Below are 14,179 nucleotides of genomic sequence, written 5' to 3' on the forward strand. Positions count from 1 at the left end.
CTGCAAGAGGACACACTTAAATTAGACACAATGAAGATCACTAACAGCTGCAAGAACTGCTAACCACTATAATGGTAAGACAAAAACTCAAGCAATTTCCTTTGCCCTCTTGTTTTTTTTTTTTTTTTTTTTTTTTTTTTTGCGACAGGGTTTCTCTGTAGCTTTGGAGCCTGTCCTGGAACTAGCTCTTGTAGCCCAGGCTGGCCTAGAATCACAGAGAGATGAGAGGCTGTTTGTTTGTAAAGAGAGATGTAAAGAGAGAGAAGGCGGAGTCAGGGAGACGCCATATAGCTGCCCAAAGAGACAGACACCCCGAAATCTTACCGGTAAACTACAAGCCTTGTGGTAAAATATAAAATAAAAATGGGTTAATTTAAGATGTAAGAGTTAGTTAATAAGAAGTTGGAGCTAATAGGCCAAGCAGTGTTTTAATTAATATAGTTTCTGTGTGATTATTAGGGTCTGAGCAGTCGGAAAACAAAAAAGCAGTCTCCACCTACAGAGATCCACGTGCCTCTGCCTTCAGAGTGCTGGGATTAAAGGCCACCACACCACCTTTACGCCACCACCACCCGGCTCATCTTTAAACTAGACTATATGCTCATGGGTCATTTTTATTAGATAATCTATGAACTTCCTTGGAAGCTGGGACAGAAATGATAACTTCAAGAAAGTCTTTTATGCATTGTAAGCCTATTATCTTGGTAATTCTTGCCTTTAATTTATATGTAATGACCCTGAACTACATAACTGCTAGGGCTACCCAATTACCAAGAAGCAGCCTTTACCTTCAAGTGTCAAGCATCTGAAATCAAGGGCACACTCCGCATGCCATAAAAACAGCCTCACCCCAAACCCAGGGGGCATGGAATGAAGGAAATTATTGCAAACAGTGTGAAAGGTGCCTGGAGCTCCTCAAGCGATGCATCTGCAAGAGTGTTCCCTGAGAGGTCTCAGAACACCCCCACTTTCAGTTATCAGAATAGAGATATATGATCCTTACCTGTGAACAAGGGGCTGAAGGAGACCGGAGAAAAGGCACTTTGAGTTCTTGTCAACCTGGGTTTCCTAGGAAGTAAGAAAGTACACAGAGAATAAAGGGGAAAAATGAACACATATGCACTTAAATCACTAAAACACTGGATTCCAGATGTCCTGAAATACAAAGCAAACCCTTTATTACAGACATGTTGGCAACACTTCTGTAATAAAGCCTACATTTTAAAGAGAATGAAATAAATTAAGGTAATTCCTTGAATAGATTTGGCTACTGAATTCACCAGCCTACAAAGTAATAGCAATCCCTTTGGATCCTTCCATGCCCAGAACATCAAGTATAAAGCACCTTGAGTGTAATTACGAAGACTATTTCACAAGGAAGTTGAATGCAGAGTTGATTTTTATGTGAAAGCCAACCAAGAGGCTTTAGGCCTGAGCAGCTGCCAACTTGGAGCAAGAGCTTTCCCTCTAGGCCTGACTTAAGAGAGGAAGGTTCCAAACAGTCAAGGAAACAGGGAGCATACCCCGGACTAAGAAGAGCACTAAAGGATACACTGCCATTGTAAGCCATGAGCACCTCTCTGCCCACAGCCCAGAGCTATGATCCAAGGCCATGGCTAACAGGACATTCTTAGGGTAGGGGCTCTGCTTGCACCCAAGTACACCCTCCCCTCCCTGAGTCACACAGCTCTGCTTGATGCTCTCCAGAAACCACCTTCGATTACACACCAACGTAACAACTATACCTACTTCAAGTAGCTTTTTCTGTAAACAATAAAGAACAAGAGATGCCAACACAGATGTTCCAGCCAGAAATGTGTCAACTGAAAAACATTTTTTTCATTTATCTCAAGATGATAAAGATTTTACTGAGGTGATATGAATAGGCTACAAGCTTATGAAGGGTGAGAGATAAGTTCTGATAAAGCCTAAATCCCATCCTGGAATTGACACTAGACATTATACTTGGAGCCTCACAATGCCTGACTCCAGGTATCATCGCTGACTCACCTCCAAGACACACTGTGATACAAAGGATTAAATGGAAAGTTTTTTTTTGTTTGTTTGTTTTTTTCGAGACAAGATTTCTCTGTGTAACAGCCCTAGCTGTCCTGGAACTAGCTCTTGTAGACCAGTACTAGCCTCAATTTGCCTGCCTCTACCTCCCGAGTTTTGGGATTAAAGGCGTGTGCCACCATCACCTGGCGTAAATTCTTTTTAACTCTCAACTGCACCAATAGAGTAAGAAAGCACACAGAGAATAAAGGAGAGAAGTAAACACACAAGTATTTCAATCACTGAAAGTCTGCATTCCAGATGTTCTGAAATATAAACCAAATGCTTTATGACAGCAGAATAAAATCTAAAATGAAATTCTATTTTAAATTATGTTTTTTTTTTAAGATTTTATTTATTTAGCATACAATGTTCTGCCTGCACACTAGAAGAGGGCGCCAGATCTCATTACAGATGGTTGCGAGCCACCCTGTGGTTGCTAGGCCTTGAACTCAGAACCTCTGGAAGAGGAGCCAGTGTTCTTAACCTCTGAGCCATCTCTCCAGTCACCAAAAATTATTTGTTTTCAAGGGTGCTGATGGTACATTCCTTTAATTCCAGCACTTGGGAGGCAGAGGTAGGCAGATCTCTGTGAGTTTGAGGCCAGCCTGGTCTACAAAGCAAGTTTCAAGACCATCAAAAACAAAACAAAAAGCTTATTTGTTTTCAGGGTCCAAGGTGCAGTTGGTAAAGCACCTGCCTATCATGTACCATCTGCCTTCCCCAAAAAAGCATATTTTTTAAAAATGCGTGCTTGTTTTTCTTTATATGCGTGAGTGTGTTTGTCTGCCACATGTATATGGGTAGCCACTGAGGCCAGAAGAGGATAAGGAACCCCTGGAAAAGGGGATTTTAGGCTCCTGTGAGCTACTCTGGATGCTGGCAACTGAGCTTGGTGCTTTGGAACAACTGTAAGTGTTCTTAACCCTTGAGCCATCGTTCCAGTCTCAAAACAAAAATAAAAGTGAAATACATGTTTATGCTTCATTGTTTTATTTAAAATACAATCTCACGTAGCCCAGACTAGATTCTAACTCACTAAGTAGGTGAGGATGAGCTTGAACTCATGATTCCTCTGCCTTTACCTCTCAAGTGTTGGATCTATAAGTATATGCCAGTATGCACAGCTTTGGATTTTTGTCTCAACTTTTTAGATTTTTTTTATTCATTTTAATTATGTATATGTGTGCCTGTGTGTTTACAGCCGTAAGTACAGGTGCCATCGAAAGTCAGAGGTGTCGGGGGCTGGAGAGATGGCTCAGAGGTTAAGAGCATTGCCTGCTCTTCCAAAGGTCCTGAGTTCAATTCCCAGCAACCACATGGTGGCTCACAACCATCTGTAATGGGGTCTGGTGCCCTCTGCTGGCCTGCAGGCATACACACAGACAGAATATTGTATACATAATAAATAAATAAATAAATATTATAAAAAAAAAAAAAAAAAAAAAAAAAAAAGAAAGTCAGAGGTGTCAAATCCCCTGAAGCTAGAGTTATAGGTGGTTGTGATCAATCTGACGTGGATGCTGGGAAATGAACTCAGGTCCTCTGCAAGAGTAACACATGCTCTTAATTGCTAAGCCACCTCTCCCACTCCTGTTTTTATATTTTTTTGTTTGTTTCATGTTTTTTTGAGACAGGATTTCTCTGTGTAGACTAGGCTGACCTCAAACACACAGAGATCAGCCTGGCTCTCCCTCCCAAGCTCTGGGATTAAAGGCATGTGCCATCACTGCTCAGTTCTGCTTTCATGTTTTAATATAGATGCCTGAGCTTCTCAAAACGCAACAGAATTTCAAAACCAGACCATGAAGACTTTAGTCAGAAAGAGCTGAGAACTACTTAATAGCCCCACTTGAGAAGCAGAAGCAGGACTGATGGAAGTCCAAGGGTTTAGGCTATGTAACAAGACCATAGCTTAAAAAACAAAAAAGGCCCACACTTTTAGCACACCTTTAGTCCCAGCACTTGGGAGGTAGAGACAGTCTCTGTGAGTTCAAGCTGGCCTGATCTGTACAGTGCGTTCCAGGGCCAGCCAGGGCTACACAGACCCTGTCTCAAGGAAAGAAAGAGATAAAACATACACAGGTTCCTTCTAAGAGGTCTAATAATCCACACTTGAATACATCGACAGCCCACACAGGGGACAAGGCCACATAAAAACAAGATACAACCACACATGGTTTCCGTTTATAAAAGTTGCTCATGACTACTGCTTAGTGCCAGCAACCCAAAAGACTAGAATGGAAGGTGAATTCCACTGGACATGAACTTAAAGCAGCCGGGCAGCTTCCAAGCTGACTCTTCTTTGGTGACTTGTGGGTAAAACATTAAACCCAGCAAGTAGAAACCCAAAGCACTGGCCTTTCAAAAGGTTCACACCTCAGCCATTTGGCAGTTTGCCTCTTTTCAAAGGAAGCTGCATCCCTCTGCCATCTGCCCATGCTGGGGACGAGTCTCTTTAGTGCCAAGTTCTCAAGAACGGCAGTACCCAAACGCACACGTCTTGCGGAGGCCTTCTCACTTCAGCTCATCTTCTCCCCCACCCCCGACATTTTGAAGAAGAAAAATCATAGTTTCTAGGATCTAGAAAAAAAAAATAATCTGAATTTAAACCTAAGCAGAGCCATCTGAGAGCGCTAGATGGTTTTTCCTGGCAAAGAAGGGTACTTTGTGGCTTGAAACTAAAAGGTAAAAGGTCTAAGAGGCTGAAAGGCTAATAATAAATATGTGTGCTTCCTTCTTTCTGCCGAGCTAAAAACCCATTTTCTATCTCAAGGACCATGTGAGCATTCTGATGGCAGTCTAATGAAAAGGCCAATCTAGATGACTAAAAAAACAAAGAAATGATTAAACACAAAAATGAGGATGGCTGTGACCTTGGGGGGTTGTGGTAAACATAATGAGGAGAGCAACACTGAGTCTAGATAAAGTATGGATAACACTATACCTATTTGCTAAGCTTAATGAGTACCTGGGTATGTATTTATTACTTTAGTATATATATTTTCTTTTCTTTCTTTTTTTAAAAAATATTTATTTATTATGTATACAATATTCTGTCTGTGTGTCTATGCCTGAAGGCCAGAAGAGGGCACCAGGCCCCATTACAGATGGTTGTGAGCCACCATGTGGTTGCTGGGAATTGAACTCAGGACCTTTGGAAGAGCAGACAATGCTCTTAACCTCTGAGCCATCTCTCCAGCGCAGTATATATATTTTCTATCTCACCTTTTACATATAGTAAATATCTGGGATGATAAAAGCCCATTTCTAATACGATAAGATAGTGTTTGGAAAGCGACAATACTACCAGATAAATTTTTCTTTTTTGGCCCGGCGGTGGTGGCGCACACCTTTAATCCCAGCACTCGGGAGGCAGAGGCAGGCGGATCTCTGTGAGTTCAAAGCCAGCCTGGTCTACAAGAGCTAGTCCCAGGACAGGCTCCAAAACACAGAGAAACCCTGTCTCGGGGGGGTAAAAATTCTTTTTGGACAGGGTTCTCATGTTGACCCTGAATCTGATATGTAAATGAAGATGACCCTGAACTTCTGACCCTTCTGCCTCTACCTCCTCATGTTCCACCATACACTGTTTATGAGGTATAGCATGCCCAATTTATGCATTTCTGGGGACTGAACTCAAGGCTTCATTCATTAAAGGCAAATACACTACCAACTAAGCTACATACATCCCAGGCCTCCAAATAAACATATTTTGCAGTGCTGTGAATCCAAGCCAGGACTCTGAATATACTAGACAAAGGCTCTACCAATTGAGCTACATCCCCAGCCCAAATAAAATTTCAAATTAACCCTCCATACTACATTCATGGTTATCATACCTTCCCACATCACCTTGAAAAACACTGGGGTATAAAATTAAGTACTTTTAACTTTGCCAGAGGGCCACTTGCACCTTAGAACAGACTCATTGGAGAAAGATTTGGTAGGTCATGACTCAAGTGATGGACAAATGGCTTTAGGCAAAGGTCTTTTGGGGGCCTGCTGTCCTCTGAGTCAGGTAAGTAATTGCCTAAATTGTAGGTGAGGGAAGTCTCTGTCCATTTCCATTCTGCAAATCATCTACATTGCAACAGACTAATGAGATAAAAGGAATCAGAAGTGCTAGACTAAACAGGACAATAGCACAGAGATGTAATCATTGGCCAGTTTTCAAATTCCTAGGAACCTAAAATCCAACGATGAATCATGTCTACCACTCCTGTCCATAAATCCCTTTATCCTCTTACAAGTACCCTTTCCTAAAGCACCTTCTAAACTAGGATGCCCAAACACTAGTTTGTGTAGCTCCAACACACCTCTGCCCCTGCTAATCACGCAGTGCCAAGAGAGGCAGCCTGTGCCATTTCCAACATGTCATAAGCCAGTGTGTCTGTTCGTGTGCTACAGGCACAAAAACCATGTGTTCATTTTTAGTTCCAATACACAGACATCTGTGCAGCAAGGTCAGATCCAAAACTCTCGTAAACGAACTGAAAAACCGATGGAGGGAACTTCTAGGAGGGAACTTTTCTAGGGATAAGCTAAGGGGCATAAGGGGCATAGTCTAAAGCCTAAAAGACTCAGGAATGATGCTGGCAAGGAGAATATTAAAGGCACAAGACTCAAGTGGACAGACAAAAATTTTAAAGCCAGAGAGCTTATTCTGAGAGAGCTGACAACCATAAGCAGTTTTAAAAATAGTTTAAGCCGGGCGGTGGTGGCGCACGCCTTTAATCCCAGCACTTGGGAGGCAGAGGCAGGTGGATCTCTGTGAGTTCGAGACCAGCCTGGTCTACAAGAGCTAGTTCCAGGACAGGCTCCAAAGACACAGAGAAACCCTGTCTCGAAAAACCAAAAAAAAAAAAAAAAAAAAAAAAAGATAGTTTGAAAGGTCAACAGAGTATGAAACAAAAACCCAAACATAGCTCACCACACCACACCACTGCCTTGCTCTCGGCATGTCATGTCATCATTAAAAATGGCCCCTTTGAGCCTGACTATTACGGTAAACACACGGCTGTGATTCCAGCACACAGGAGATGGAAACAGGAGAATCCGATCAAGACCCGCCTTAAGCACATACACAGTGGTCTGAAGTCATCTTGGGTTATATGAGGCCTGGCATAATGGTATACATCTATAATCCCAGAGCTCAGGAGGCTGAGGCAGGAAAACCAGCTCAAATTGGAAGCCAGGTTGGGCTACATGGTGAGTTCAAGACCAGGCCAGAATGCATTGTGAGACTTTCTCAAACAGGTGTGTGTGTGGAAAGGGTGATCAGCTGTTGCTTGCTGCTCTTCCAAAGGACCTGGAAGAGGTTTGGTTCCCAGTACCCAAGCAGGGCAACTCACAACTGCCTGTAACACCACCAGACAGATGGCATCCAATGTCCTCTTCTGACCTCACTGGGCACCTACATATATGTGCACATACATACATACATACATACACATTTTTAAAAAATCTTATTTAATAAAATCCAAAGTAAGAATAAAGAAAAACAACAATAGCAAAATACATCCCTTCCCCCTGGATCTCAAGACCCAAAGAAACAATAAGTTTCTGATGTTGGCCAAGTCTACCCATGACAGCAGGGCCCCAAACTTATGCCAAAGAAGCCTCTCCATCCAGAACTGCACCTTCTCCCCCAAACAAATCAAAAATCACTAGAGAACTGCTCTCCATTTCTCCACTACACAACCATAAAGACTGCCAGGAAGAGCCTCAACTGTTCAGCTCAGTACACAATATTGAGAACAAGGTACCTGTTTCCAACTAAGCGTTACTATCTGATGATTCAAACAGGGCAGAGATGAGGGGTTTTTTTTTGTTTTGGTTTGGTTTGGTTTTATTCCACAAAATCTGAAGGAAGACAATTAGCTCAACATATGTGAAACAGACAAGGGAACTCCACTGGTTTTCCTGAAATAGCAAAGTCCTATATTATACCAAGGCCCACAGGCATGAAGCCCAGCTCTCTGAATTCTGACATATGTGTGGTATAAGGCCTAGCCCAGCTCCTCAGAACAAAAACCTGATTAGTTGGCAGGCTCAATCTTACTTTAAAGAATCTCAAAGCTAACTCATACTATTTTATTATGATTATTATTTTATTTAATTGAAAAAAATCTTTTAAAAAGAGACAGAGTCTTCTTATATAGCTCTGGCTGACCTGTGACTTGTTATGTAGACCAGGCTGGCCTCAAACTCAGAGATCTGCTCACCTCTACCTCCTGGGTGATGAGATTAAAGGCAAGTGCCACCATGCCCAGCTGCATTTATTTAAGAGGTCTGGAGTGGGTACATATGTGCCACAGCAGGCATGTGGAAGTCAGAGAACAACTTATAAGAGTCAGTTCTCTCCTTCAACCATGTAGGTCCCAGAGATTGGCTCAAAATCAAGACATCAGGCTTGGCAGCAAACACCTTTACCTGCTGAGCTATCTTGCTGACCCTCATACTTCTCTTTATTTTTAAAGCTTTTTTTTAAATAGCTTTTTTAAAAAAAGATTTTATTTATTTATTATGTATACAACATTCTGCCTCCGTGTATGCCCGCATGTCAGAAGAGGGCGCCAGATCTCATTACAGATGGATGTGAGCCACCATCTGGTTGCTGGGAATTGAACTCAGGACCTCTGGAAGAGCAGTCAGAGCTCTTAACCACTGAGCTATCTCTCCAGCCCAAGATTTATAGCTTTTACATGTGTGTGCATGTACATGCGGGCATGTGTGCCTGCTGAAATCAAAAGAGGGCACTGGATGCCCTACAGCTGGTGTACAGGTGTTCAGAGCTACCCAATCCGGGTGTATGGGAGCCAAACTCCAGTCTTCTGCAAGGTCAGCAAGTTTCTCAACTTCTAAGCCATCATCTCCCCATTCTCTTCAGACTTGGTATAATCTGGGCAGGTCCACTTAAGCAAATTCAAAGTATGTGAAAAAAGCCGAGTTGTTCACCAACAGAGCATGCAGACTGCTAAGCTTTATAAAAATGATTGCTAGGAAATACCTTCTCATCGAAAGTGATAGCTGTGGGAAACATTAGATGGCAAAGGTAGATGTTGACAAGAGGAAAGAGAATTATGCCTAGAGGTTACCATTAAATGCCCCAAATTACATAGCAAAGCCAGCAGAGGCCCATAATTAACTTCAACCAACAATGATGTGGAAGCCTCATAACTCTGGCAAAGGACTGACATTTCTCAATACTTCAGCTATTACCATTTAAAACAGGAGAACAAGTGGAAATCCAAGCTACTGTTCTTCCCAAGGGAGGGCTTGCAGACCCACAGAAATCACAAGTACCCTAGCCAGACTTACTAAGGTTCTCACAGTCTCGAGGCTGCCAGGACGACTGGCACATAACACACATGGAAAAGCTAGCAAGCAGCACCAAAGCTTAGCACAGGAAAAAAAAATGTACCAATTCAATCTTATCACTTCTCTTCCAAAAAGCACAAAATATCCCATCCAGTTTCTCATCTTCCTCTATTCCTATAAGGACACGAACAATTCACAGCGGTCCCATTTCACAGATGAAAAAGCTAAGGATGAAAATGATAAATCTGCCCTCCATCTCACAGCTAATGTTGAAGTTCCAAATGGAACCCAGACTGTCCCAATTCTCTATACAACATGCTGCCTCCAAATAGCAGTCAACCAAATGTTTACACACAAATACCTAGCTCTTCTCCAATTCATCAGAAAAAGCTCTTGGACCAAAAAATGTTATTTCTCCAGTGCCCTGAACTAAGCTTCTTTGCAGAGGTACAGCCTAATTTGCTCTGCAGGAGAAATTTGTATTGTGCTTAGTGTGAGGGTTGGTGATAGAGCAGCCAATGACCATTAAATTCTGCTTCCAAAGGCAAAAATCCGTACAATGTTATATGCCTTTACCACTTCCTAATCTATTAGACGTAGCAGCTAATTTCACGCAACACCTCATACTCAGCGTCTCAGGAATCTTAGACCAAGTACTGGTCAATGTGGAACAAAGGCAAGACAAACCACAAGAAAATTAGCAATCCATCCTGTCATTACCCACAGCTTCAATCTTGGCATCCACCCTCAGCTGATGCAAATTTCACCCGTATTGGTAAGTGGAGCATCAAATACAGAAACCTACCATTAAGGGGCTTGGGGGGACTGTTCCAACAACACTTTTCAAGACTTGAGCTCTCAGAAAGAGTTCAAAAAAAGGACAAGCCCTATCTAAAGGGACAACACACCACACTGGGGTACAACCAAGGATACCAAGAATTTGGGTTTTGTGCATGGCACAGCTATTCATAAAGGGCAAAATGGCCGAATGGAACTTACACCTTTTATCTTGGAGTATTCAAGTTCCCTTCAGAATTCCACATCCAAGAATGAGTGGTTTGTATCCACAATCAATTGGGGAGCATTAAAAACTTCAAATAGTAGGGGTTGGAGGTAGCTCAGCAGTTAGAGCGCTGGCTGCTCTTCTGAGGGACTCAGGTTCAACCCCCAGCACCCACACAGCAACTCACAACTGTAACTCCAGTTCCAGGGGACCCGACAGCCTCACACAGACATACATGCAGGCAAAACACCAATGCACATAAAATAAAAATAAATTTAAAAAATTGCTAATTGAGCCCCAGATCTACTTATCTTTCACCCCTATCCCTAGGAGATTCTAGTTCTCAGCAAAGTTATCGATTTGTCTGCTTTTTGGCTTTGGTTTGTCACTGTCAGAATGTTTCAAGAATACATCATATAAACCACAGCAAGACTAATTCCAGCCAGGCATGGTGGCAATAGGCCTATAATTCTGGCACTGGATAGGCTGACTCAGGACTCAGCAGGAAGACCAAGAGATCTAGACCAGTCTGGGCTACACAGTGGATTCAAAGAAAGCCTGATCAACATTATAAAACCTCATCTCAAAACAAAACAAAAGCCACCAATTCAAGTCTAAGAGGAGTCAGAACGGGAACTCACCACCACAGTTGTACCACAAGTAAGGCTCACTAGTGGCTGTCAGCGTGGACAGCTTCCTAAACTGACACTACAGAACTCTGCCCTTATGTCAAAAGTCCATCACTTTCTAGAAATTCAGGGGGAAAAACTCAGCGTCTAAGTTTAGAATTGTCATTAACTGTCCTAGAATTCAATGTGTATTCCTCACTAAGAATTCTCAACATCTGTGTGAAAGTGAGAGAGCAAGCATAGCGCTATTCTCGGAACGTGGTCAGCACACACGCTTTAGATAGCAAATATCAAGAAATAGCCAGGAATATATTAAGAAAGGAGATGCCCAGCTGATTGCTGGCCAGGTTCCCCAGGCCATTTTGCACGCATAGGCGTGTGAAGAGAGTGGGGGCAGGTGCACAGAGAGAAGCAAGATGGTCAAGATAATAACAGGCAGGTGACTGACACTAGCTTTTTGGCCCCAAGGCCACGCATTTCCAACAACCTCCCAGCAGTGTAAGTAATGGTAGACAGACACGGAAAGGGGGGGGGGGGGGTCTTAAAACGTGGGGCCAGGACAGGCAGGGCTCTATAAATCAGTCCTAGCAAGAGATGCTAACCCACTGAGAAGTGTCACCGAGTGTGAACTCTCCAACAGTGAAAGCTGTTTCCACAATTAGCTCTGATCTAATGCAAGATGTCACCACCTTTAGTCCCAAGTGTCTGCCGTCTCCAGTAGTCCACAGCTTGACAACTGACAGTATTGTGTTAGCAGTAGGGAAAAGAGAGAAACGAAACAAGAAATGGAAGTTTGTCGCCTGCCCCCCACCAGCCAATCTCACCTCCCCGCATCCAGCTCCCGGCCCGCAGAGCCTCCCATGTCCGTCAGGCTCGCAGCTGAAGCTGCCAGATCTCCAGAAGGCCTCTTGCCGGTCCCATCCCCACCGCCCGAGCCGCCGTTGCAGCTCTTCGTGCGAAACAGGCGACTGAGGCGGATTTTGAAGGAGCCCTTTCGAGAAGGGCCCGCGAGGGGCCGGAGGGGCCCGGGAGGCGGCGGCGGTGGGGGAGGTTGCTGCTGCTGCTGCTCCCCTCGGTTCAGGCGCCCTGGAGGGACCAAGTCCTGCAGCGGGAAGGGCACTAGGGGTAGTTCGGGGCCCGGGGGTTGCAGCAGAAGCCGGCCACCCCCTCCTCCTCCTCCACGGCCCGGGCTGCTGAGCTCCTCTTCTGAACAGCTGTTAGTCTCCAGGCTCTCGGCCTCCGATTCCAAGGCTTCTAGGACCAGCAGCGCGTCGCTCGTCTCCGTGGGGTCCTCCCCGGCCTGCGGGGCGGCAGCAGGCGGCTGGGGCTGCGGCGGCGGGGGCTGCGGGGGGCACGGGCAGCAGCTTCCGCCGGCAGTCTTGACCCCCGGCCCCGCCGGCTGCCCGAGCCCCAAAGCCGCCAGCTGCGCCTCTAGTCCAGACACCGGACCCCAGGTCCGCTCGAGCGCCAAGCCCGGCGGCAGGGCCTTGGGATCCAGTGCACAGCGGTGCCGGGGACACAGCAGTTCCGAGGGTCCCGGCTCCGGGGCCGCCTCCGCGTCCTCCTCCTCCGGCGGCCGCCCCACGTTGCGGAACACCATCAGCTGCGGCGGCCGGGCACCCCGCGGGCCGGGCCGCGCGAGGAAGGGTGGCGGCGACGGGCCATGGCCCGGGGGCGGCGGCGGCGGGCCTGGCTCGGGGGCCGCCTCTCCATAGCCGAGGAGGCGGCTCAGGACCCGGTACGAAGCGGCGGCCGCAGCCGCCTCGCCGTCCCGGAGCTCGGCCCCCTGCATCGGGGTAAGGGAGGGAGGGCGGGCGGCTGGGAGCCGGGCTGGGTGGGGACTAGGCCGGGCCCCGCCGGAGCCCCGCCCGCCGCGGCCCCCGGAGCGACAGCGCTAACGGCCGCCGCGGCCTCTGCCTCATAGAGGGGGCGGGGGGCGCGCGGAGCCCAGCGCGAGCCCAGGCCGCGCGCCGCCGAGGACCGCCCCCGAGACGTCACTTCCTGGCGGCTACGTCCCGCCCCCTTCCCCAGGGTGCGCAGCGTGCCCCTCCGCTGAGCTTGACGTCGTTCTCCGCCCTGGTTGCTATTGGCCGTCTGCTGGGTCTGTGGCCTCCTTGGTCTCCGGCGCCGACCCCTGCCTTTTCACTTCCTGGGTGCCCAGGCCCTGACCACCCTTTCCTGTGGAGCGGAGCAGGCCTTGGGACCGAGTCTGGACCTGGGAGAGGGTCGCAGCCCTTGGCACTGTCTGTGGGTATTGTCCCATCTGTGCTGCTTGGGGTGTGTGACCTTGGCCAAGTCATTTCAGTAAATCTGCGTCCTCTTTCCTGGCATCCGACGAATTATGAAAATGTTCTAGATCCGGCAGTGTGCTGTTCCGTGTTTAAACTACTGGTTCTTTGGGGGAAGAAAGGATGTGTATGTAGTTAGCATAATTTTATTATGAATTTGACTGTAATAAAGGAGGTGTAATACACAATTTCCAAGAAATAATAAAAATACACAACAGCCAGTCCTGAATGTCTGATTGCCAGATGCATGCTTCCACTGGTTTTTGTCATCTAGTGTGTGTGTCATGTTGAGGATAGACTCCACGATGTGGCACATGCCAAGCATCAATTCCACCGCCAGACCACATTCTCAACCCTTCCCAAACTGGTTACAAGTAACCAAGGAGTGTAACTGTAACAAAAATATTTTCCTCTACTGATGCAAGAGGACAGTAAAAAAACGAAGACAAAGTTGATCCAATTGTCAATAACACATGGACGAAGACAAAGTTGATCCGAACTGCGTGCCGTGCTGTATCTCGTCCGTCCCACGCAGTTCAGTTCCTCTCGCACACACACTGCGTGCCGTGCTGTATCTCGTCCGTCCCACGCAGTTCAGTTCCTCTCGCACACACACTGTGTGCCCTGCTGTATCTCGTCTGTCCCACGCAGTTCAGTTCCTCGACACTGTCGTCTCCCACGTGAATGGGATTTGTGTGCATTATTTACCATTTTTCTTCAGTGTTGGTGAGCAAATGCAGAGTTTATACCTCCAAAGTAAAACCGTAGCTCAGCCAGTGAGCAACGAGTCCCACCTTTGTAATCTCCCTTCTTGGATAAATTCTGCCCCCCCCCCTTTATTTTGTGCTTAGCGAACTAGCCAGCCTTCGAATGGAACTCTC

At 46.1% G+C, this 14,179-nt stretch overlaps 1 protein-coding gene across 2 annotated transcripts in view; it reads right to left on the bottom strand.

The window, feature by feature from the left end:
• Positions 1–13,003, bottom strand: part of Socs7 (suppressor of cytokine signaling 7) — a 39,992-nt gene extending 26,989 nt beyond the window's left edge. Inside the window, exons 1-2 of one of the 2 annotated variants that reach the window (XM_041664250.1) lie at positions 11,835–13,003; positions 1,004–1,068 (exon numbers count right to left, since the gene is read on the bottom strand). In XM_041664250.1, the coding sequence (XP_041520184.1) occupies positions 1,004–1,068; positions 11,835–12,802 (1,033 nt within the window). In that variant the 5' untranslated portion in view covers positions 12,803–13,003. The remainder of the gene's footprint in view (positions 1–1,003; positions 1,069–11,834) is intronic. The other variant, XM_041664249.1, reaches the window with a different exon arrangement.
• Positions 13,004–14,179: the final 1,176 nt, after the last annotated feature.

Source organism: Microtus oregoni, unplaced genomic scaffold, assembly GCF_018167655.1.
Source record: "Microtus oregoni isolate MIOR12 unplaced genomic scaffold, Mior012 000015F_ref0000493, whole genome shotgun sequence".
Lineage (NCBI taxonomy): Eukaryota > Metazoa > Chordata > Mammalia > Rodentia > Cricetidae > Microtus > Microtus oregoni.